The sequence below is a fragment of the Poecilia reticulata genome, chromosome 22, assembly GCF_904066995.2.
Source record: "Poecilia reticulata chromosome 22, P_reticulata-male-v2, whole genome shotgun sequence".
In the NCBI taxonomy this organism is placed as follows: Eukaryota; Metazoa; Chordata; class Actinopteri; order Cyprinodontiformes; family Poeciliidae; genus Poecilia; species Poecilia reticulata.
This window is the reverse complement of record NC_088851.1, coordinates 2338306-2364239: the sequence shown is the minus strand read 5'-3', so window position 1 is coordinate 2364239 and position 25934 is coordinate 2338306. Positions and strand designations below refer to the sequence as shown.

The 25934-nt window shown below is 38.3% G+C and overlaps 1 protein-coding gene across 2 annotated transcripts in view; it reads right to left on the bottom strand.

Moving 5' to 3' along the window:
* Positions 1-1766: 1766 nt before the first annotated feature.
* The window catches only part of prkd1 (protein kinase D1), a 37630-nt gene continuing 13462 nt past the window's right edge, over positions 1767-25934 (bottom strand). The window contains exons 3-21 of one of the 2 annotated variants that reach the window (XM_008398674.3): positions 25738-25869; positions 25468-25637; positions 25346-25369; positions 24625-24829; positions 24390-24467; positions 23586-23787; positions 23385-23508; positions 22551-22628; positions 21463-21630; positions 20518-20629; positions 18710-18762; positions 16915-16987; positions 14636-14742; positions 12697-12858; positions 11752-11850; positions 10854-11014; positions 10614-10720; positions 7859-7944; positions 1767-6663 (exon numbers count right to left, since the gene is read on the bottom strand). In XM_008398674.3, the coding sequence (XP_008396896.1) occupies positions 6433-6663; positions 7859-7944; positions 10614-10720; positions 10854-11014; positions 11752-11850; positions 12697-12858; positions 14636-14742; positions 16915-16987; positions 18710-18762; positions 20518-20629; positions 21463-21630; positions 22551-22628; positions 23385-23508; positions 23586-23787; positions 24390-24467; positions 24625-24829; positions 25346-25369; positions 25468-25637; positions 25738-25869 (2372 nt within the window). In that variant the 3' untranslated portion in view covers positions 1767-6432. Of the gene's footprint in view, positions 6664-7858; positions 7945-10613; positions 10721-10853; positions 11015-11751; positions 11851-12696; positions 12859-14635; positions 14743-16914; positions 16988-18709; positions 18763-20517; positions 20630-21462; positions 21631-22550; positions 22629-23384; positions 23509-23585; positions 23788-24389; positions 24468-24624; positions 24833-25345; positions 25370-25467; positions 25638-25737; positions 25870-25934 lie in introns of both variants that reach the window. The other variant, XM_008398673.3, reaches the window with a different exon arrangement.

Below are 25934 nucleotides of genomic sequence, written 5' to 3'. Positions count from 1 at the left end.
TTTACAAAGATGCCTGAAAATGAATGATTTTAAATTTCTACATTACCACAGTGACTTCCTGTAGATCTCCTGTTTGCCATGAAGCCACCAGGCAGACAAAGCATTTTGGAAACATATGCAGAAAGGAGCGCAGAGTCAGAAAAGTGATGCAGAGGGAGAGAGGAGGCAGATGGAAGTCACCGGCAGCTCAGTGTGAGCATCTTCATCTGCTGAATGATTTACCTGCAGGTTGTTTTTATCTTTTTACTGTTTTACTGTTGTTTTGTTGTTTACTAATGTAAATCCTGTGTTGTGTGAACCACTGAAACAATGTGGATCCTAACAGATTAAACGAAGAACACTAAAAAACTATATATATATATATATATATATATATATATATATATATATATATAAAGGTCACATAAGACAGGACTGAGAATAATAGACAGGAATTTGTTACTGTTAAGGATACATCTTCATTTACAAGTTTTTCATTTACAGTAGAAATATTGTGTGATGTCTATTTGATTAAAGCTACACTTAAAACTTTCCATTCAGGACTTCTAGTTAGTAAATGAATGATGCGTCTGCATTTAAATACTCTTGGAAGCTCAATACAACATATTTTAATTACTCCTGTCTGCAATTACATCACTTTTAAGGAGTCAGAAATAAAATAATTGTAGTCATCTTTAGTCTGACTAATTGTTGGAGACGGTTTTATTGAAATTTTATGAAGAAACACTTTAAGAATCCTTGGGTTTAATTGAACGTTCTGACATTTAATGATGGACATGAACGGCTTTTATTCTTTTTTTCCAAACCCGCCTGATCTTTGCAGCCATGTGGGGAGTGGCTGCTGCTGTCGTCTGTCTGCAGTGGCTGATGGTTGAGGTGCAGGTCATCATTTGACCGTGAGTTAATGGAGAACACAACAGCAGTGGTGTTGGAATACTGTGACCAGGTGTTTCACTGGAAGTAGGTTCTCACAAATGTTTAAGTATTTCATAATTCCATAAACTGATTTAAGTAAAAAAAAAAGAAAAAAGAAAAAAAGCTTTTGTTTGCATTTTTGAATCAACAAACTGAACAGTTTCTTCACATAAATGCCTCTCTCAGTGTTGCCCAAAAGTAATATTCAGGTTATTGATAGGTTTCTATGAATACTATTATTTGTAAAATATTCTTAGAAATTTCAATAAATTACATTAAATAAACAGCTGAGATAGTCGTGTTGTACCTGCAGGGGTTGATGACATCAATACTAACCTCTACACAACACACACACAAAATCAAACTTATCTGAACTTTAGTAATAATGTGGCTATAGAACAACTCTAGACAATGACAGTGCTTTAAGTTCAGTTCATTTACCATTCTGCTCTTTTCCTGAGGAGTTAGCAGGAATCCACTGGGCGTTGGAGGGTGGAAAGGAAGTGCAGGTGAGCTGACAGGAAGGAGGAAAAGGACTGCCGTGAAGAACCACTGAGTCATCCAGGAGAGGACATTGTTGGTAGTATTCCTGATGGTTGCTCTGATTTTTTTTATTTTTTATCGGTGACTTTGAATGGATGATGGAGTAAATAGAAAAAACACAGGTAGTTATTTGAGGGGAAAACATATTTAAAAAATAATCACAGAAGACTTGGAATAAACCTGAGGTAGCAGAGACTGAGAGGGTGCAGCAGGTGTAGTCTGATTGATTTAACCCCTAGAGGTGGAAGCTGCAGCTCAGTGGAAAGGAACATATCACACAGACAACAACAAACCCCAAACCAGGACAGTAAAGTATGTTATCTTTAGTTATTATTGTCTGGTAGCAAAACATTTAGGCATGAAAAAAGCAAAAACAAAAGAAAAATGCAGGAGAACAAATACTCTGACAGCACTCTAATATTCAGGTTAGCAAAGATGTGACAGCACAGTTATGTAGCAATGGGGTGTTTTTGAGTGTCCTTATATAAAACATATACTAATGACCACAATTAACTTTGTCATCATTTTAATTTTGTAACATAAACAAATAAAATGAAGTTCAATATAATAAATTGCAGCGAATTTAAAAAACACACTGCAAAAAAACCCATTTAAAATAATCAATCATCATTCCACAAACACATTTTAAGAGTTATAAGCAGCATGTTGACATAGTTTATGATAGAGACATTGTGTTGTCTTTTTTAATGTGAAATGAAAGAGTTAACAGTAAATACTGTTATTTTCCAGTTGCAGAAAAACATCCATCAATCCTGTTGCCTGGGAAGAGGTGGGCATGAATAAGGGAGAGGGGTGGAGTACACTCTGGACGGTTTTGAGTCTCAGATATGAAAATGTTTTTATAATCATAAAAATAAGCATGACACTGAGCATTTCTTCAAACAGCAAATTAATTCACAGTTATGAATAAAGGCATTTCGAGAGTCATTGATCAGTTCACCAAACAAGGAGAAACATGAACCTTAAGAAGCTTCAGTTAACAGCAACTGGCAAAAAAAGAAAAACTGAAATGTAAACCAATTATTTACAGAGCAACTAGTGTTTAGGACTCCACTTGAAAACTCAAAGATCCATCCATCCATCCATCCATCCATCCATCCATCCATCCATCCATCCATCCATCCATCCATCCATCCATCCATCCATCCATCCATCCATCCATCCATCCATCCATCCATCCATCCATCCATCCATCCATCCATCCATCCATCCATCCATCCATACATATCCTTATCCTTGCAGGGTTGTAGAGGTGGGGTTGGTGGACAGTGGTGGGAGGTCAGAGGGGTGAAGTCTGATAAGACCACCGACTGACATTTAAACAATCATCTGATGCAGCCACATGAACCCAGCAAATGAAGGGAGATTGATTGTTCTAACGCAGTATTTTTGGTTACTCTTTAGCTGTGGAAATAATTACTATCAGTGGTAAACAAATGCCGTGTAAGATATAGACTAAATAAAATACTTTTTTACACTTAAAAATGTCAACCAGAAAGTGCAACTTTTGAAACCAGTTGCTGTGGTTTATTCAATCCATAAATAATTCTGAAATAAATTTCACAGAACTTAAAACAGTCCTGCCTATTGCAAACATGAACCACTTGGTCTCTAAACCATGTTTCTGCCCTTATAGTAATGGACTCTCACCAAAATCATCTGTCCATTTTTTGATCTTGCTCTTTGATCTCAAACTGATTGAAACTGAGTGATTATCATTTTCAGCAGAGTGTTAACTCTGACATCAGAATAACACAAAGCTCTGGTCAGGAAACGTCTCTGGTTAAAAGCCCTCCCTTACAGTAACTTCACTCGTTTGTTCAATTTAATTTTTTCACACCAGCCACCAGAGGGCTCTGTCGATTTTCTCCAACAGACGACTGACGGCAAGTCTGTGCAAAACAGAGTCTGGTTGCCTTCAGGTCACAGGAGCAGTTGTGTAAATCTACTATTACATTATCTGCAGTGAACTCTGTTAACTGCACAAAGACGGCAGTGACGCAGTGATGTGCAGTCAGTGTAGACACTAACTTTTTCTTCAACCTCAAAGCAGCTTTACATTGTAGAAAAATCTGAAACAACATAACCTGGAGTTCAAGTCAGTTCAGAGCTCACAGTCACAGCTGATTTCTTCCTTTGCATCTAACCTAGTCTTATCATATAGATCTGTTGGAGTACAATAAGAGATGAATGGAAAGGCATCCTGTTACGCTGCTTTTAGACTGACTTCTATGGAGCCTGTGTAAGGTTAAAGTTCAAAAAGAGGCACTGCAGAAGAAAGCAGCTAAAGTCACTTTCTCTATTCTTAGATGAAAAAAAGTGTGTTGTCCAGATGTCTGGAGAGGCAGACGAGGCAGCGCATCATGACATCATGTCATGTAAAACACTGAAAATGATCAAAGAAAATTGTCAACTTGATAGATATTAGAATTTATAAATAAACATTTTTATGGTCAAAATTGCTAAATTTACACATCACTGCGAGGCAGTGACGAGCCACGGTGGTGCTGTCACACACACCGACTGACGCAGGCTGGAGACAGCAGAGATTAAAGCTGCAGAATGTGACTTTTATAAAAAAATATATTTGTTTACGTAAACTGTTGAAACTCTCTATGGCTGCGTTCACACAGAAGCTTGAAGTGACTCAAATCCAATTTTTTTATTTTTTTTTTACTGTAGTGCGACCTGTACCTGGTCTTTTCATGACAGTCTGAACAACTCAGGTCGTTTTTTGTTTTAATGCGACCCAGGCCACTTGAATATGTGGTTCTAAATCTGATACGTATTCCCTCTTTTCATATGTGACCTGAGTCTGTACGGCAGGTCACATTCATCCCAGCTGGACGTCATTGATACTCGACAAACGTCACTATTCTGTATCCTGATAGCAGGAAGAAAAACAACAACCATGGTGGACCGTGATGAGGGTTAAGTTGTTAATCTGCTGCTCCAGTTAGATAACAACTTTAAAATTATAAGGTACGCTCCACCATTAGCATCCATGTTTACTTCAGCTAACGCTGACTACTTCTTTTTTTATGACAAAACTCTGAGCACGCTCACTACATACACGACCTTGCGCCCTCTACTGTTCATGCGGGACACTGTCAGATCATTTGTAGTTCACACAGGAGGTCACACACAAGTTACATAATATTTGGAAATGTGAACGACCACATAAAAGTACCCTGATTTAACAAGCAAATCAGATTGAGGGAGAACAACAGCCTCACAACTGGTTTTAGCTGTTTATGTTTAACTTGGCAACTGAAAAATATTCCTTTCGTTTTGTTGTCTCTTTGAACCATTAGAGTTGGACTTGCTGCTGTACATGCTGGATTAACTAGACTAGTCACACCTGTAATACTTTACATCAGGGCTTTTCAAAGTGCAGAGTAAACATCTATGAATGGAACATCAAGTATAGCAACAGAAAAAAAAAACAACAGAAATAATAGCAACAATGTAGTTGGTGGTGGTGGGAACTTGGAGGTTGTCGATTTGCCGTCTGACAGGCAACTAGCTCTGCCGTACTTTGAAAACCCTGATTAGCATATTGTTCAGGGAAGACAGAGATCTCCTGGATGAGTTGGAGGTTTGCTCTTGGAGGTGTTTTCTCTGTGCATATTGTCTCTCACTATAGTCCGCTGGAGTCACAAAGCCTTAGGGTGTTTTCACACCCGACAGTCTGGTAAACTTGATTGGGGACCAAAATTGCTGCATTTGTTCCATTTCCAGCTGGTGTGGTTTGCTTTCACACTGCACCGTGTCAAACCAACTAAACCCTTTGAAAAACCTGTTCAACTCCTCACCTATGGTGGCGCTACACCAAGAACGGCTGAAGGAAAACTTATGAGTACAACGTACTTGTTCAGGAAATGTAAACCACAATGGAGTGCCATCAGATTTCAATGTTTGTAGGATTTCTCTTTATCGCTAGACTAGAGTTTGTTTTGGTTGTCTTTACCCAGAATCCCATGTGCTAAAATCTGCTTCTTTGGACATTCACATGTGCATTCAAACCTCACCAGAGTTCACTGCAACTGATTCAAGACTTCGGTAGAGTTTGCTTTTTTGGTCTACATCAGTTTTATTTTGCATTCACACCTCCGCAAATGAACCAGACTTTCTAAACAAGACTGGAGTTTGATTAAAGTGGACTGGACAGGACCGGTGTGAACGCACCCTTAGAAATTGTTTTGGAACCCGGACTGAAAAAAAACAAAAAAACAATAAAAATGTTTGATCTGTTCTTGAATATGTTCAGATCATGACAGGATGGGTTGCAAAAAGAAAAAGCTCACAGAAACATTTAAGAGTGACAATAAACAGAAATCTGTAAGGGAGATTTTTTTTCAGTCCGATATGTTGAGAAGCTTGAGGTCATGCACTTCCAATTTCTTATTCATTGCTCCGCCTTACGGTTAACAGAAAAGATATAAAAAAGGTATATCTGTCATAATTTTTATTTTGAATTTATCGGTACTCACACCTAATCATGAGACCTTCAATTCTAATGAGTTGCCTCCTTCAAAGGGTCACAGCCGATTGGAACCTGAACTTTTTATGAGCCATGGGGGAAACCAGAAACAGAAGCATGCTAATGCTTCAGTTTATCATCTCTAATAAGACCAACATGTATGTTTTAGGAATGTAGGCAGAAGCAAAAATCCCGATATGAGAAAAGCTACAAGAAAGACATGCAAACTCCACACAGAAAGCCTCCAGTCAGTGTTTGACAGGAACAGGAACATTTAACTTGGAGGTGTCAGCGCACACTGCCGGTGTGCAGATTAGTAAACCTGCAGCTGTTTTCATAGAAAAGAAGCCGATTTGAATGAAATGAAATGTAATAACTGCTTGAAAAATATTTGTAAATGTTCAATACTGCTCCTCCAGAAAAAGTTCAGACTTCCTTCTTCTGGTTTGTGTTACTTTGCGACACTGTCCTCAGAGTTCACTGACCCTCTCACTGAGGGTCTCCAGCTCCTCCTCCTGCTCATGGTAGCGCTCCATCCCTGGATCAACGTCGTTCAGAGGACCATTCATGAAATTCGAGGGGTAATCAAGGCCGCTGAGCTGAGCGTGATGGAGCCAACGAAGGTCATCGCTCTCGTGGGTGATGTACCGCTCGTTCATTCGACCCTCTAAATTCCTCAGGTCCAGCCACATCTGATAATCCTAGACAGAGAGAAAAAAAAAAAAACACCTTAAGATTAAATGATTTGAAACTAATTTGATCTTTTGTCATAGTGCAATTAAAATAACAATGGGTGGAATAAAAATCTATATTTTTGTGTATTAGAGGAAATAGTAGTGAATGTGATGAGATGGAAAGATGAAGTATGCACTTTGATGAGTTTCGGTAAACATTCAGTGGGTAGAGACTGTTCACTGCTTTTTGATAATATCAGAGAGGAAGATGAGTTCATTTTATACAGATAAAGTTGTTCAGCTTAAAGTGTCATTTCCACACTTCTGTGAGTTAGAAATAAATATTTCAGAATATCAAAGGAAAAAAAACAACAATAAAGTCATAACTGACACATAACAGGCCTGCTGGACTATCTGGGATATTAATGGATGACCGTTTTGTGGTTTAAGTTAACAGCTAAGCGGCCGTTGTTGTTAGCTATGAGGTCTCAATTCAAGATGAGCTGACTCATTGGTCTTTTCTCCTTCAGTCAGAGCTTTCACTTTGTAGCTAAAATATGTGACTTTTATAAAAATATAAAAATATGTTTACATATTAAAACTGCCTCTGGGTGTTTTTCTTTGAATATGACATGAACTGTTTTCATGTAAAAGCTTAATGATCTGATTTTCTATAATATATCTAAAAAAATTACATCACATTATCAACTGCATACTTTTTAAAAACATCAAATAGAAATAAATAAATAAAGATAACACTAAATAATGCACAAACATTGCGGACAAGTGTAATTTGTATTTATATCACCAAAACACACACAATTATACAATCCTCATCATGAAAATGAAAACAGACACACAAACTGTCCACTAGTTGATTATTCTTATTGTTCTGCATTATGCAGAGCAGCTCTTCTTCTGTGGTCATGAAAACTGGACATGTTATTAGAAAAATGTTTCATAAAAGCTTTGCTGTTTAGTTTAAACAGCACAACAGTGTGTTGTAAACTCAGTGTAGTACCAATTTATTTCACTGTACAGTTCAGCTATTGTCTTTAGAAGTTTTTAATTCAACAAGTTGAAACAATATAGCAAGTTACATATAATCAAACTCACCCATAAACACACAGTAACACCCAAACAAAAAACACAGAACAATAATAACCCCATCCATTTTTTTTGTTAAATGATCACTGTAAAAGTTTTGAAATGTGTTTCCTACCTGTAACCAGGGGTGACTGAGAGTTTTGTCCACACTGTACCTCTTCCTCATCTTCACCTGCAGGAGGTTGTTGATCAGGTCGATTGCTGCAAGGAGGGGAAGTAAGCAACAGAACCAAAGTAAAGATGGTGGTCAGTTTTTTGTCTCCAGCTGGAGTGTTTTCCTTCGCTGTGTCAAATAAGAAGTTCATTTACAAAGCAAGACAAACAAGCTGCAGTCTATATGATCCACAATTAGTAAATCCAGAGCAAGAGAACAATTGTTTGCACGTTTTCCAGTGATTGTAAAGTTTCTGTTTCAAATGCTTTGCTTTGCATTGAAACACTTTAGAAAGAAAATGAACAACTTAAATAATAATAGAGCGTACACAAGCAGGATTGACATCACTAACACCCTCCTCCTGACTCTGATTGGTTGTTTCTGACCAGGAGCAGTGTATTCCTGAAGATGACAGTAGAACCACAGGGAGGAGGAGGACCATGACATTTTTCATAAGTTATCTTTCTCTCATATACTATCATGACATATTAACAGTTTTAAAGTGTCTGAAATGATAAAACCACTGACATGATTTAAAAAGATAAATTACTGCACTTTCTTTCTGTGTACACAGGAGCTTTTAATAAACATTTCTCACAGAATACTATAAATGCAGAGTGTTGCTGTTTTTGTCTGTGGGAACTGGGTCAAACACCGGCACCATGTTGTGACATAATCAGGGTAAGTCAAACCTTAAACAACTAAGGCTGAATACACAAGGAAGTTGTGAGGATTTCAGCACAGATTTGCAAAATGTATCTGCAGTTTGGAGGAAGAAGCTCAGATGGAGCAATGAAGAAGATGGATGTGCTTCTACTGAAGGACTGCAACACTGTTTAATGAGGCCTGTTGTTCAGGAAACAATGATGACTCCAACGTTTCTGTAGAGGAAGGATCCGGCGGTGGAGGTTTAGAGCTGAATATCTGTCGCCTCCAGATCACTGAATGCCAATATGTACAGAATTATTACTCTTCTTTAATTCTGATGTTTCTATATTTATGACAAGAAACTTTATGAAAGGGTCTTCTTCTTGAATTTGATGGTTAAATGATTTATTTTGTATTTTTACCAGGTATTTTACAATTGAAAGGTTGAGTTAATGTGTCAAAATGCTGAAACTAATACCCATAATGAAATCCTGACTTATTCAATAGGCTCTGCATGCAGGTAACTGACCTAAAATTTATTTCATTTAATTATACAAAAAGTTTAACATTCACCTTCTTTTATTTCCGTCTATAAGTTATACTGTTGTGTGGGCAGGAGTCTTTCTTTAACCTGATATTTGGACACGCAGATCCATTTAATCTGGAGGAGCATTGCCTGCATTTACTTCTAAACAGCACCTTAAGTCACTCTGTCAGGATGAGGGGGAGGATGGAGAAGTGCTCGGGGTTTCTGGCTGAGGAGCGAGTGAGTCACTGATAAAACAGTCTCAGTGTCAACTTGACAACTTTAGTTAACAGACAGCGTGGACACATGTAGAGACATCGACATGAGTCACCGAGCCGCCCGGAGAGGCTGCAGCAGACTCTACAGACATGGTGAACAATAGCAGGGCGAGGCTGTAAAGAGTGTCCAAGAACATGACTGCAGTTTTTTTCTCTTTTGGTAGTCTGCTAGCATGTTGCTATAACAACTGGTGGGTTAAAGCTGAAGTATGAAACTTTTATCATTTTTTTATATACATTTGTTGAAACTGTCACTTTGTCATGACAGTATAATCTGTGAAAAAAATTGAGCTCCTCTGTTTGCTCCAAGTGCAGAAACAATCGATCAAAGACAGGAGGCAGGTTGTAGTGTTGCCAATCACCCTCTGTGTGGCGCTGCTCATCCCTCTCTCCTCTTTCCCTTCTTGCTCTCTGCTGCCCTGCAGCTAGCATAGCATGTTGTGAATGCTAAAGGCCAGTTAGCATAGCCTATGATGATAATAGATAAGCAGTTTTCTTGTGACGATGAGTTGTTTCTCCTACAATGCCACATTTAGAGTACATGAGGTGATTGACAGCGCTAAGGCCCTCCTCCTTGCTCTGATTGGTTGTTTTTGGTGGGCGTGGTTTGTTTCTTCAGACTGCTATAGCAGATCAGAGGTGAGGTGAAGGAGATTGATCTTTTCACAGATTATCTGTCTCATAACAACCCCTTACAATATGACAGTTTCAATAAACATGCATAAAATAAATTTTTGATAAAAGTTACATTCTTCAGCTTTTAGGTGTGATAACAAATACATCTAAAACAATTAAAATGTGATGAAAATCTTAAATATTTTCTGTGATTAAATCTCATACATTTTATAGATTTATTCATGATTTTTTTTCTCCCTGTCTGAAGTTAAAATCTGCCTAAATCAGAATTATTATTTCATACTTCTGATTTTCTCAGTTTTTATTCTGATGTTATGTCACCTTTCTTTCGGATCTGGCTCCAATGAGCTCAGGTTTTGTTTTCTTTTTTTTTTTTACTGAAAATTTTATGGAAAATAAACAGTGGTATGGTGAACCGTGTCTCTGTGTTGCCCTGCAACAGACCGGCGACCTGTCCAGGGTGACCCCGCCTCTCGCCCGGGACGTTAGCTGAAGATAGGCACCAGCAACCCTCCCGACCCCATTGAGGGACAAGAGTGTAAAGAAAATGGATGGATGGATGGATGGACGGTATGGTGAACCTGACATCCAGCCTAAACCACTACAGAGGTTCTGCAGGACCACATACCTTCCTGGGAGACTTTCTTCCACGGGTGTGGAGGGTACATAAAGGCAGCATTCTGGATTTGATCATTAATATCTTCATCTTCATTGAAAGGGAATGTCCCACTTAAACTGCAGATACACAATATAGTTACAATGCAAAATATTGCTATGATGAGAAACATTTTCTTTCTGTAGATATGCATGTTTCTGAACCCAAACATGAATTCGACCATTGATCACGTGTCATTTTTCTGACGCTTACCTGACGTAGATGATGACTCCGACCGACCACATGTCCAGAGAACGATTGTAGCCTTTGTTTCTCAGGACTTCAGGAGCAAGGTATGCTGGTGTGCCAACCACTGAGCGCCGGAAGGACTTCTCACCAATGATCCGAGCAAATCCAAAGTCACAAAGTTTTACCTGCAACAGCACAAATGAGAGGAGGGTGGTTTTACAAAACTGCTCAACTTAGAGTTGAGCACTGCTCAGCAATTCCCACTGCTCAGCAATTCCCTTCCCTGCTGGCGAGTGACTGGGCACAATCGGTATTTTCCAGTCTCTGTCCCAAATACAGTGGTATGACATGAAGCCTGGACTTCTGGACAAGCTTCCATATGCACATAAAGTATTTATTTAAGACTTTAACCCATCAAAATACAAACTTGAAAAACAGGTTGTTTTTCTGGCACTGACCTGGTTTAAGAAAAAATTCTTAGACTTTCAGAAATGTTTGCGGGACGTTATTCGGTGTAGCTATTGTGAAAGAAACATTCAGTTAAACGAGGGCAAGAAGCATTTCCTCTCAACATTTTACAATATATGCCTGTTTTCATGAGTCCTTTAAATAAGAAGGATTTCTTTCTCAGGAAACATAAAGACCAAAACTGAAGACGTCTTCTGAAGCTAAAGAAGCTAAGAAAATAACTTAGAAATAAAAAATAATAATGCCAAATCACAACAAGAAGACACTTTGAATAAATAGCTATGCACCATCTCTAAACTTGCAAAACAAAGATGGTGGATTGGCGTTATTTATTGTTGTCTTCATGTATTTTCTATGTCATATTAAGACTGTAAAACTGTATTTAATTTAGCTAATTTAGTTAAGGTTAAAACAGCCCAACCATAATTTGTACTCATGTATGAACACAGATTACCTGAGGAAAAGAGTCTGCAGAAGCCAGAAGCACATTTTCAGGCTTCAGATCACAGTGGACGATGTTCTTGAAGTGGAGATGCCGCAGAGCCACCAGGATCTGATGAGGAAGCAGAACACAGAGAAAGAGCATCACAAGAACCAGCAGGAAGACTCTGAGGGAACTCCAGAACCAGAGCCATCTCAACCGGCTTTTCTGCCAGTGTTTGCTTTATTTTTGCATCAAATTCACAAAGCAGATTGTATCCATAAAATTCATAAATCCTGTCCACAGAGGCTTTAACTGTGAACATCTCCACTGCTTATATGTTGTGTGATGACAGACAAAAGGCTGACTTTCTAACATCTTTCTGTTCCAAATAAAGTCGATGGAGAAAACAATGTTAAATAACCTAATGTGAGACAGATTTCTGTAAAAAATAATCATTTTTATTCTTGGTCAGGATGATGTGGCTTTCAGACCAAATGTTGCCAAACCTCCCCCAGAAATCTGCAGGTTTACCTCTGGAGCTAAAAAGGAGGAGGACATTGTGACAGCACACAACGCAGACAGTAGAGTGGGCGTTGTGGAAAAGCTGTTTCCACACTGACTGTTTGCCTTTTGCTCTATCTGGAGCATTATCATACCTGCCTCTATTGGCTGTCAGCGTCAGCGCACCGCAGACAGATTTCAACACTTTCAACTTGTGCTAGCTCCACCTTGCTGCATGGACTGCCTGTAATAATACCGACTGGTTCAGAGCTCAGTGGAGTCAGTGCTGCTTTCAGCCCAAAGGCTCATAGCACATCCTCGGTCTGTTTGCGTTAGAAATACTCAAGAAATCCTCCTGTTGGTTTGTGGATTTGCTAATACTGAAGTTGAAAAGACTGTTTTTATTTCATAAAGTTTAGTTAAGTAACTTCAAGCTCATGATTATGGGTAATGCTGATGATAGTATAGTATTACCTGTGTGACCAAGAACTTGGTGATTCTCTCCGGTAACCGACCTTTCTCACTGGACAGGATCATCTCAAGCATGTCTCCATGGAGCTTCTCCATCACCACAAACACTCGCTCCGGCGTCTCAAACATGCACTCTAAGTTGACCACGCCTGGGTGGTGCAAACTCTGATGAAAAAGAAGACAGATTAGATTCATCTCCACTTGGGCAATAACAATCATCAATGTTTCACCTTCAAATGAGAGTTTACACCAATAGTTTCTTCACCATACATGTATATACATGTTTATGAAACAGTAATAATGCATGATGGAATGGGAAAGTTTCCTGGGTTTATGGAGCTTGCACCAAACTTTCATAGGAATGTTTTGCTGGTTCCTTTTCATGGTGATGATTTATGGAGCATTAGTCTTGTCCTTATTGGCTGCTGATCCACAATGCTCTAAGTCTGAATTTGAAACAGGACTGACTATTCTGACTAACAGGCCATGATCCCATCATGCTCACACTGACCGGCAGCGCATAAAGCATGTTGACTAAACGTCTCTTTAGAGATGACAGGTGCCATGATCTATGGTAGGGCTGGTTTATAAAACAATATTGATCAACAGAAAATATGTCAGAATGTTGATTGAACTCAGATGTAGAACCACAGCATTCTGGGGCAGGTAGGCAGAGGAAAGGCTTTAATCGCTCAACCTCTCACTGCCAGCTAAAGGTTGGTGGCATCCACTAACTCATCCTTTGCTAAGCTAGCAAAACCTGCTGAGTAACATGAGCACTACCAGTTTCATGATGTGCCGCCATGCTTTAGCATGTTTAACTCCTCAGTGGTCTATGTGTATTCAAAGTGGACGTCCACCAGAAATGCAAAGGTAAGTTTCTAAGACTGTATATGCTCACTGACATGCAAGGAAAGCTACTCAGCAGGAAACTGCAGTCCCATTGAACTGTTTTGTAATGTGACAACAAGGTGTTAATGTTTAAAGTCAGCACAAACAGTATGACAAAGCATGACTGCCTCTGTCGGCGCAGCACCAACAGTTGTGTGGTGGTTGCCTTGGTGGAAACGGAGCTAGACACCCAACCAGCTCATCAAGCTTGCTAGTTCCCCTGCAGATTGTGGAAAATGAAGGAATATAGAATGAGAAATATAGGCAGTCGGGACACTCAGCTACGAAACCTCAGCCAGCAGTGGGCAGCGTGTGTGGAGTCTGTGGAGTTCAGATAATACAGACAGTTTAAGAGGAAAGTGTGAATAAAAGAGGAAAGTTCACCACCACCAGTTTGGCAGTATTTATAAAATACTTATATCATGATATGTTTTTCAGCCACATCACCCAGCCCTGCCGTATAGGTCCTGTGCCTGCTTCGTTTTACCCAAAAAGATCTTATCATGCAACTGCACCAAAAGATCCACACTCTCCACGTCAGTAAATGCTGCACCATGCTGTGGCCCTTCCCACATAGGTCATGGTAGGTTATTGAGTTCCAAGGAACTCGATAAAGCACATAAACTTGAATTTGCTGGTTGATGGAAGACCAATGAAAGTTTTAAATCTTAAGAGTGTGTTTTAATTGAGATATTTACCTGTCAAATAAAGGACCCAGCATTTTATTTACTATTGATAAAGTAAACAGGAGAATAAATTGGAGGAAAAAGATATGTTGGTGATTCATTTACTATTTTCCATTTATGCGTTATCTTCAGTTATTGCTGCCATCACCTTTATGTTATGCTCTTTTTTCTCTAAAGAAGTCCTGGACAGGTGTTGCTGTGTTTTAACCGAGTCTCCTTCCTTGACAAAGATTTTGAAGGAGCTACTTATTTATATGTAGCCAGACCGCTAATGATAATGAAGACAGATTTTGACCAGTTCCAGTGATTACCAGGGCAGATGTCAGTGCCAGGTCTGAACAGCCATCGTGTGTTTGTGAGGTTACCTGCAGGATGGCCACCTCATTGCGCAGTTGGCTCTCCTGCTTAGTAGGGAAACGAAGTTTATCAATTATTTTGATGGCAACATCTCGACCAGACTTCCGATGTTTACCTGTAACAAATATAACAATAACTTTTGTAAACAATTAAACAGAAATGAAGCACTTTCAGTTTTGTTGGCCAATACTAGGAGTGTAGAAATATAACATATAGAGAAGGTTAGAATGACACTAGGGGAGATTTTAGTTTTCGACCTTCAGTGATGCTCAGCAAGCAACTGACATGAGCTCTTTAACGAAACAACGGTTAAACAGTGTTTCACATCACTTTATTATCTTTTGAGAGGTGCTTGTCTCTTTTCCAATCAGAACCAAACTTTGTGGTTGAATGGAATATTTAAAAATTTAAATTGGCCAAGGGTATGAATAAATTTTACCTTCGATGTATAATAATAGTTTAAGGAAAATCCTCCCATATATCTCTAAAGGTGAGATAATGTTCAGTCATACACAACATAGCCTCTAGGGATTTCACTTTTACTTTCTACGGGTCAAACAGGTTCAGTTAGTTAGTCAACCAAAAACAACAACAAAAAAAAGAGTGTTTGTCAGATCATGGAAAGTACTTTGTTGGGTGAATTATTTCTCCTGTGTTTCACAAAGTATCATCAAATTTATAAATAATTTTTCTGTTACTAGGGAAACAACTGTTATCAAGGATAAAATCAGATTTCACTACATGAGTAGGTGGCATTAAACAGGGTAAGTTAGTCACCTGTCTAGCCTACAGACTGTAATAATAGCTAATTCATGCCAATAACCTGCCCACGTTAAGCACTGTGAACACCCAACATGGGCAACACTTAACACATGGATGAACAATTCATTTAGCATTTTATATGATAGCACTGTAAGACCCAGTGTTGTAATGTTACAAAATCCTTTTTTTTTGTTTGTCACCCAGACTTAGATACTGAACCTTATTGTTCAGTCGTGGAAAGCTTATGGTATGAAATTTGGAATTAAATTCTCCAAATATGGTCACAACTCAAAAAACCTCGACTGAGCAAGATCTCTGAGATCTCTGTGAGTCACTGTACCAGATTAATCAAAAAGAAGCAAAACCTAATTTTCAATTTTAGAGTAATTATTACAATGTCAGTTGGTGCAAGCTTGAAAAATGGGGTATGTTTTATGTGTTGTAATATTACAGAGTTGGGACAGCATGGCAGTCCATGCTGCACTGAAAGTGCATAAAGTTAAGTGTGGTCTAAATAGATAAATTGTAACAGTACAAGTGCAATCATGTTCCCTACATTATGATGATAATCAGAGCTCAATGCCCAGTGACCAAACTTTGTTTTTACAATTTCAAACAATACATGAGAGGCCAGCAACACCCATTGGGCTTCCAAGTGTGGGTGAGAACTGGAATATCTGGCATCATGATGTGAACCATTGTAACATGTCTACCAATGATATTCATAATTCGCCTCGTGATAATCAATCAATGAGGCGAATTAAACATGCAGATGTTCAGTTGTTATTCAGACAATGACTATCAATAATTTATGCAAAATTCTGCCATATAATGCACCCAGTGTTGTGATATCACATTTTCAAAAAACATTAAAAACAACAAAAACTCTGAAAACATCATATTTTCTCCTCCAAATTAATTTAGATCTGACAGAAAATCCAACCTGACCCAACCTTGTGTCCAGTCCGATATAACCTGATTAACTGACTCTAATTAAACTTTTCAGTGAAGTAAACCTGACATATTATTGTAATCTGACAGTTTAACCTAAAGACCTCTGCTCTCTGTCCTGTTTTGAGCTAAACATCTTCCAGCTCCCTTTTGTCACTTGCTGTAATCGCAGGGTTAGTCAAGTGCAAATCTTCTGGGATGTGAGATTGTTAGGAGTGAAGCAGGGCAGAGCCGCGTTGCATGCAGTGCACTACACTTGTTACAGTATGGTTTTATTTTTTCTTTTCTTCTTTCTTTCTGTCTTTTTTTCACTGAAAGCTTCGCATTCATACAGACAGCTAACTTCCAAAAAAAAACTTATACAGTATGTCAAGTAAATTTTGGTATTTTTTAAGCAGTTGATTTTTAATATATTTAATCATTTAAAATGCTCTATTAATTTTACAAACAGTTAGCTGTAACAGAAGGAGATCCAAACAAATTTGATTAAGCTACTTCTTCGCAGTGTAAACAATTACTTGAAAAATACACCTTACATAATAACAGCAAGGGTTTGGATGAATGTGTAACTCACCTCCATAAACAATACCAAACTGTCCAGAGCCAAGAACTTCATCTGGAAAAATCTGATAAACTGAATTGATGTCCTGGAGAAAAACGTATGAATACAAGATCAGTAGCAGGTTGGACAGCAGCAAAGTGTTGATTAAACTTTCATTTCTCTAAACCAATTTAATCTACATCTGTACTGCAAAAGCCATAAAAAACATAAATGAGACAGATTTCAAAATTGGCAAATTTGTTAATATAACATTAACAGTAACTATCAATAACAACCAATAAGTATCAATAAGAATAAAGCAAAAAGACAAAAAAAGTAAATATAATTTGTCTAAAGAAACCATTGCGCTTATACATACGCAGATATAGAAAAACTAAAGAAATATGACAACATTAGTGAGTCCGGTGTCAATACTTCAAATCTTCCAGAACAATCTTAAATCGACAAAACTATGTATATACATGTGAAACTGGCAGAAAATCAATCAAACCAAAAACCAGAGTCACATGTTGTTTACCAGGTGGGGGTGTTGGAGAGGACAGGGTGGGGTCACTGGGGTTCCAGTGGTTTGGACGGTTACCATGGGATCCGTTTGTTTAATTGCTGCTAATCTGGCTTCAGTTCTAATTGCTCGTCCTCAGACATGGAGCTCAGTGTCAGTTCATTTGAACTGGTTGTTATGTCACACATAATGCTATAATTACTGATCATTTAACAAAGATCCACCTGATTTTGTATTATATTTATGTTAAACCTATGAGAAAGCCTGACAGCAGAATACCGAACACTGCTCCCATGTTGGTACTTTGCTCCAGTCGTTCTGTACCGGCTGCTTTCATTTACTCATGTGTTTGGCAGATCATTTTGTAAACTGGTCACTGTTGCTTTGGTCCTACTGATGGAAGAATGATCAGAATCTCAGACGCTATTTGCCTTTGCATCTGAGCACGGAGCAGAATGGCAGAAAGGATTTTAGATGTGTTCTGTGTATTGTGAGGAATCCATACTGTTTTGTGATATTAGGTCAGACCTCTGAGCTGCAATGACAACATCACCAAACTTGACTCAGATTTTAAGAAGTTCAACAATTTCACGTGTTAGCAAATTAAGAAAAAGTTGCTTCAAATAAAGAGAAATTCCTGGATTTAGGAATGAATCCAGGACTGGACTGGAGCCCGGAGACAGCGCTGTGCCTTACAGATGGTCACAACACAGCATCACAGATCAATATCAGCTTCGAGTCTGAAACTAGAAAATATTTCCTGCTTCTGCTGTCCGTAATCGCTGTCATTTCATCCCCCGTTCACAGAAAGCCTAATATCACACCTCAGGCAAAGACGACAGGAATACAATATTATAAACCTCGTCCTCCTCCTCATAGTTTGTGGTCTAATTACCATAGTCTCTATGGAAACCATGTAGCTGAGTGAGTAATCACAGTAATCTCCATTTGATGTGCTTGATACTTGCTCACCTTGGAGATGGTAAGGGTGCATGTCTGCATGGAAACATGACATGATGTTCTTGGCAGCTTGCAAGCTTTTTTCTTTTAATATACATTTCAGTTACATAAACCCATCCTGACACAACGGCAAAAATCTGAAAAGTGTCAGTGGAAGCAAAAAGCATAATTGATTCAAATCCATCAACTTGTAACCTTGCAAATGCCTGTGTGTGTATGCGTCTGCGTGTGTGTGGGGGTTGGGTGTGTGTGTGCGTGTGTGTGTGTGCGCGTGTGTGCATGTGTGTGTGCGTGTGTGTGTGTGTGTGTGTGTGTGTGTGTGTGTGTGTGAGTGAGTCTTCTTACCACATTTTCCTGGATCTGACAGTTGGAGACTGAAATACTGATGGAAATTTCCTCTGTTGATCAGAAACAAAGATGATCAGAACAGAAATGGAGCCAAACTGTCACACTGACTCATTATTAAAGAAAATTCAGTTCTTAGTGCAACTTATCAGTCAAAAAGGGAAGAATGACCATGTAACTCATCCCTTAAACGTTAAAACTGTCATTTCTCATTTCCTCTGGCAGTGATCTGATGTTAAATCAATATTTTAATATATTTAAATCATACACCTGAAGCCTGTAGACGACTGTTTTAGTTCAACAAGCAACCTCGGTCTGACTCTTTGGAAGGATTAGTCATGAACAGTTTGACGTCACCGAAGCTTTAAATATCTCTGATGGGCTTTGAGTGGGCATTGTCAGTCTAAGGAGAGCAAAGACCCTGCAGAGGGATTCAGCTTGAACAAGAACAGTTGTATCCAAGTCATTTACCACGGAGATGATTTTCTATTTGTGCATATTCTTCAATGCTACAATATTTTACTTCAGATGCATTCACATGAAGAGTCCTTTGTTTACTCTGGTTTCAAAACAAATTATTTAGATTTTCAGTTTTTTAAAGCTAAATGTAAAAATGTAAAATCAAACTAATTTAAAATGACTTCAGGCCAGAAATCAGAACGTCCAAAAAATTTCCCAAAAATGTACAGTTTCTCTTCACTTTTACCTTTAAGTGACACAAATTGTGGCTGTCGTTTTAGTTTTCCCAAAAAACTCCACCTGATTATTTATTTTAAAAACCTAAGTAGTGAACAATACACGAATTTGCAGTGCAAACAACATATCTTCAATTCTCAAGTGATTAGTTTTCAGAAGCAATGTTTTTATCTAAATGTCTTCCTGTTCCACTTTTAGAGACATTATGGCTAATACTTTAGCCCTTGTGTTTGTGAGTTTTCTTTCACACACAGCTCTGTTAAGGTCGCAGCAGCCTATAACTCAGGTTGTGGTTAGAGTGATACGACATACTGCAAACAAATCATCATCACAATATTAGTATTTACAGTCGGAATATTTCAAAGCTATTAGTTAAGTGTCAAAAATTCCTGCTTTTCTTGTCTTCAGTGTGTTCTACCAGTTGGACTGACTCTTAATGTTCTAAATACACTCAGCTGGTAACCATGATGGGGTTCAGAGTGCTGCAAGCAGCGTTGTTACTGATAAGAAATGTTGGGTTGAGGTGGTGAACGTGAACTTAACCTAGATGATATCAACAAAAGGAGCACTGTGCATTATGCACTGGCTTTTCTATCTGACTCAAATGTATTTGTTTTTGTTAGAGATATTTATGTATTGGTTTGTTTTTCTTACTTGTCCATATGTTGAGGTTTAAGTGAATGTTGCATAGCGTGAGCTCTGCTGGACACACTGTCACTGTAGACTGACGGATTCTTAGCTGGTCAAAACGACCTTTTCAGAGTGATGATGAAAGACAACAACTGTTTCACTGATGTCAGTTCTTTGCTGTATTTTTTTCCATATCTTCAAAATCATGAAGAAACGATGAGGGTAAATTTAGAGTCTCACACCTGTTACTAAGTATCTTGGCTAGTTTTGTTACTGAAATAATGATTCACTGAAGGTATCCTGTCCTACGCTGTCCTTTATCTGAGATTGTGCAACAGTTAATATTTTACCTTAACAAGGACATGAGTCTTAAAGCTTTCAGCATTGGTTGTTTAACAAAGTTCATAATCATTTAGTCTTGTACATTTTTAATTCATAAAATACATGCAGGTGAGCTGGTTTTGTGTCGATCAGTGTCTTACTGTGCCCACTTCGGTGGGAATTGTGGCAAATTCCTGTGGAGACGGCTGGCATAAGAGCATGCTGGATGGCCATTTCCCACATCCGAGCCACATCCTGCCCAACTCCACTGACCTGAAACCAGTTTGTGGAAATGAAATAGTTTAAATTATTATTATTATTTTTTAATCTATCCATCTTCTTCCACTTAATCTGGGGTCAGGTCACGGGGGCAGCAGGTTAGCAGAGGCCCAGACTTCTCTCTCAACAGCTAATTGTCCAGCTCATCCAGGCGAATCTCATGCTGAGGCCAGCAGAGAAATGTTGTCTCTCCAGCATGTCCTGGGTCTCCCTCTGGATCTCCTCCCACTTGTGAGGAGAACTTGTGAACAAGACCATGGGACCCTTAAACTCCTCCACTTGGGGCAGGATCTCTTCCCCGAACCGGAGAAGGCACTCAACCCTTCGCTGTCTCAAGACCACGGCCTTAGATTTGGAGATCCTGATCATCACACATCTGCAAACGGCTCCAGTGAAAGCTGTGGATCATGGTGTGATGAAGCCACAGAACCACATCGTCTGTAAAAGGCGAATTCTGATGACGCTTGCAAACCAGTTGTTGTTAATAGAAATGCAGCTATTGCATTTGTCTTTTTCTATGAAGATTCTAAAGTGCTAATAACAACCAAATGACTTTCTACATAGAATTACTTTCAATTATTACTGAAACGCTGGGATTCATTGGCAGTAAACAACGCAGATTGTAACCAACACCAACCATGCTGGGATTGAGAAAATACATTTGCTTCTACGCAAAAGGATGAAGAAGGCAAGCTCATAATACAATCTACTCAAAGTTCTGCTCTGATGAATCATTTAAACACCAGTGTGGGTGGATTAGGCTCTCATGCACTGAAAGCCAATTTTACATCATTCCACGTCAAATAGAATTCAAATCAGTCTCTCACCAGGATGCTACTGCCAGTCATGGATGATTCGCCTCTCAACAGGTTCTCTCCAACATAGTAAACCAACATTGCTGTAGTGATTTCAAAACAGTGAGGGTTGGCTGCTTCTGGAAGCAGAGAGAAGTTCTGAGCTGGCTCCAGAGACAGGATTTCTGACAGTGGAATCTCCTGAAGACAGATAAGGAAATAAATGGAGCACAACTTGTGAAGATACAAATTCTTGACGGTGTTCTCTTGAATTTGCATTTGGGAGGTGAGTAGAATTCAGAAAGGAGCTTCCATAATGTCTGGGTTTACTGAATCCCCTTACTCTGAATCTGTGTTCATTTTGTTAACGATGACGATACCTTTTCTAACGATGATAATTAGATTGAACTGAATTGTGACTAAAACTAAATTACATTTTAGGCAAAAGACTAAGAATATAACTAACTAAATAAAATGTGTTGTCAAAATTAACACTGCTCTGAATTGGAAAGAATAGTATCTGGTTGTACAACACTGACTTCAATGTGGTTTAAGAATTCTGAATATTTTTAAGTTCAGAGTGAGCATGAGGGCTATACAAATCCATCGTGGTGAAGCCTTGAGATCTTGAATCACCATGGCAACAACTGGAAAATAAAATCAAGCTATTTTACCCTGCTGCTACAAGATGTTCTCCTTCAAGCTTCTAAAGGACATAATAACATATTGAATAAAAGAGTAACATGGCAGCAGCAAGAATACTGCCTCACAATCCAATACTGAGTTGAAAGCATAATTATGTGACAAAGAGATTTCACTGAGATTATTAATTTCAGGTTTTATGTACCTTGTTTTTATATTTGTTATGAAACAAATCTAAGGGGTAATAAAATATGAATTCTGAAGATGACAGACAGACAGACAGACAGACAGACAGACAGACAGACAGACAGACAGACAGACAGACAGACAGACAGACAGACAGACAGACAGACAAACAGACAGATAAATTCCTCAGTCTATTAGTCCTGTTAGAGCTCAAAATGCCCAGTCAACACATTTACTATCAAAGAATTTGATTCTTCCTCAATAATCAAAAAGGTTGGTGGTGTGTATCCTACCCTGTAGTATTTACTTCCTGTATCATTTTGATACAAGGTGATGCATTTACTGTCCAGTCGCCAGTAATGGCGTTTTCTCTGAAACAGAGAGAAAAAGAGACGTCAGCAGAGGAAAGCAAACATAACCAGCAATAACTGAGAAACGTCAGTATCAAAAGGCTGTTTTGGTAGAAAAATAATTTTGGATTTTACTCTATTGCCATTAAAAACCTTTTCTATGGAAAAAGGAGCAAAAATTATCTAAACATCATTTGAAACTTAAATAGGACTGCAATTATTGATTATGTTAGAAATCAAACATCCTATGGATTGTTTAGATGATTAATCTTTTAACTGGATAAAAAATAGCACATTCTGCAGATTTTTCATTGAACCAATTAAGTTAATTTTGTTTAGTATTAGAAACACATTTAAAAACTGCTTAAAGTCCATGAATAATTCAATTCAGTTTTTACATAAAATAATTTTATTGGATAAAATGTAGTAACAGCATTTCTTAAGCGAACGTCTGATCATCTGCTACAACATTTTTATTTTATTTTAAATGCAGTATATAAAAATCTTAAGAAAAGTTATGCCTTAATTGCAGCTAAATGTCAGCAAATCGCCTTTTCTGTGTCTGTATACTTCAATTAACGACCAGTCAGTTACAAAATTAGTTGATGATCATTGATTATTTCAATAACTGACTGATCACAATTAATTGAATTAACTGTTTCAGCCACAAACTCAAATTATGCTACTAAGTAAAATATGCTTTTTGGTCAAAAAGTATTTAACCGAGTAATATATTCCACAATTTGTGAAAAGTATAGGTGTTAAACAATCAATTACAAGAGTATCCTTGCTGGTGTAGTGAACCATCCAGCCTTCCTTCATCACATTGCTGTTCTTCCTCTTGGTGTGTTTGACAGACTGAACAATTCGCATCAGTGGGATGTTGTTACTGGTGGACGGGCTGCAGGCAGACAGACAAAGCACAGCCTCAGCCTGGTTCTGTTCCAGCTTCTGTGGATGAATTGTTGGAGTGTTTACCTGATGGCACGGTTGGAGTCATCCAGGTCAGGGTCACGCAGGTCACTAAGGTCAGCAGATCCGGTGTCCAGCATTAAGCCCCCATCTGAAGTTAGTGCTTCATCCATGTCATCAAGGAGGCTACCACGTCGGTCACCACTGGGGTCGTCAAGGCAACCCTCCACCATCACAGCATCCGACTCTGCTCCTGGGCTCAGAAGATCTGTAACACAACAATTAAAGTCAAACAATAAAGAATTTAACTCAGACTAGAATGCAATTAAAAAAAAAAACTGGGAATGAAACCTATGAAATTAAATTGGTCAGAGCTAGCAATGCTCTGACAACAGTTAGATGGAAAATAGATTTAATGATGAGAAATCGGTGACATGCCTCAACTAATGTTAGTGAATTACCTAAATTAGCTGGAAAAAATGTTTAATTATACAATAGTTTTTTTTATTGGAAAATAATGTTACAAACATTTGTCACTGGTTAAGGCACATTTATGTGATTTGAGGCTATGTTGTGTAAAAACTAAATATACTTACTTTTGAAAATAGTTCCATTTTAAAGATAAACAAGCTCATATAAAATAAGTTTTTCACATTTGATTTTGTCATCCAATCATCTTTGTATATATATATTTTTTACTTTATTAGTTACATTAAGCTTGGCTGTATAGCGAAGGTCCAGAAATACCTGGCCAACCTGAATACCTTGGCCTGTCAGGGTTGTTGTACAGATTGTTTTAGGAAGAGAATCCATTCACCTATATGTGTAAGTACAAAATGAGCTCTGATGGTTTTGTGTGTGGAAACTGGCCTTCATTTCTGGAAACTTCTCCAAGGCAGTTGTTTGGCACTTTCAGAGCACATCGTTTATGGCAGTTAAATTTACAATCTGAGAAAGACAAGAACGGAGAAGGTCAACCTTTCCGGTGAGTAAGCTAGCTACTTAACCAGGTAGTTATTCTTCACCAACCCCCACCGTAATAAGGTACTTTAGAACATTTAAGTACCAGTGCTGACTTAAAAGTAAAGATCGCTAATGTACATACCTTTGCACTGGAGACCCTGTCTGAAGAGGCCTTTCAGCAGCTTCTTGCAGTGTTGGCACACAGTTGGCCGGGTGTATGAGTGGATTAGGAATGTGTGGGGAACCTTGACCTTTGACAGTAGGATTTTGTCCAGCTCAATGGGGCGTCCGATGTATGACTGGGTGCTAGCTCGGCGCTCCCTGCCAGGGTAATAATCTAACTGGTTCTTCTGTCGCAAAGACAAACAACCATGAAGCTTGCTGGTGACATGTGACATTTTTTAAAACTATTATAATTCAGACACACTGAAGGAAACAAAACAGAATGATTCATATGTTCTATTATTAAAGCAAAGGAGGTTAGCATGACAAAAGTGATGTGTTATAGAGCGGTTAAAGGCTACATATTCAGCCTTTATTATAGAAACAATACTGGAGTCTATTTTATACTTTCAGGCTTTACTCAGTTTCATTGTAATTGCCTTAAGGAGTATTTCAACATCTAACTGTTATTTGTCTGTCCACATTATAATCTTGATATTACCCAAAATATGTTCATAGTTTAAAATCTCTTTTCTTTTGTTCTAAACAAATAGTAAGTTTAAGTTAAAACTAAAAAAACTCTAGATTGTATAATCCTGCTACTGCATTTGTACAATAAAAACATTTATGCTGAATATATTTATCACACAAATTCACACTCTAATTTTGAAATTCCTATGAATGAACTTGGAAGGACTTACCTCAACATTGGGACTTACAGGAGACTGTACCATAATGAACATACACAATAAGACAATGCAGTCAGTTATGTCTCTAAAAATAACATTACATTTTTTTTTTCATCTTTTACAATAAAACTGACCAGCAAAGCATCATCTGTGTAGTGGGGAGGTGATGGCTCAGCAGAGAGGGGGCGACCCACATTAACAATTCCTCCTGTTAGTGAAACCGTTGAATTGCGACGCCTTCTCACCCCACTGCAGTTGTTGGGAATTTTAAATGCACAGCGTTTGTGATAATTGAGACCACATCCTGGAAAACAAAAGTCCAACAAGAAGTTTTTTTTTTAGTTATTATACTCTGGGTTTTCCTTTCTTTCATCATGTTCTGCTTTTGAGCCTAAATTTCTTACCTTCACATTTGAGCCCCTGCCGTACCAGACCCCACAGCATCTCACCGCAGTGGTCGCAGAAAGTTGGAGCTCTGTACGAATGAACAAACAGACTGTGTGGACGGATTTGGAAGTCCTCCATAGTGGCTGAAGCTGCAGAAGATCAGATCATAACAGCTGTGAACTTGTAGAAAAATATTACTTGTAGAAATATTACT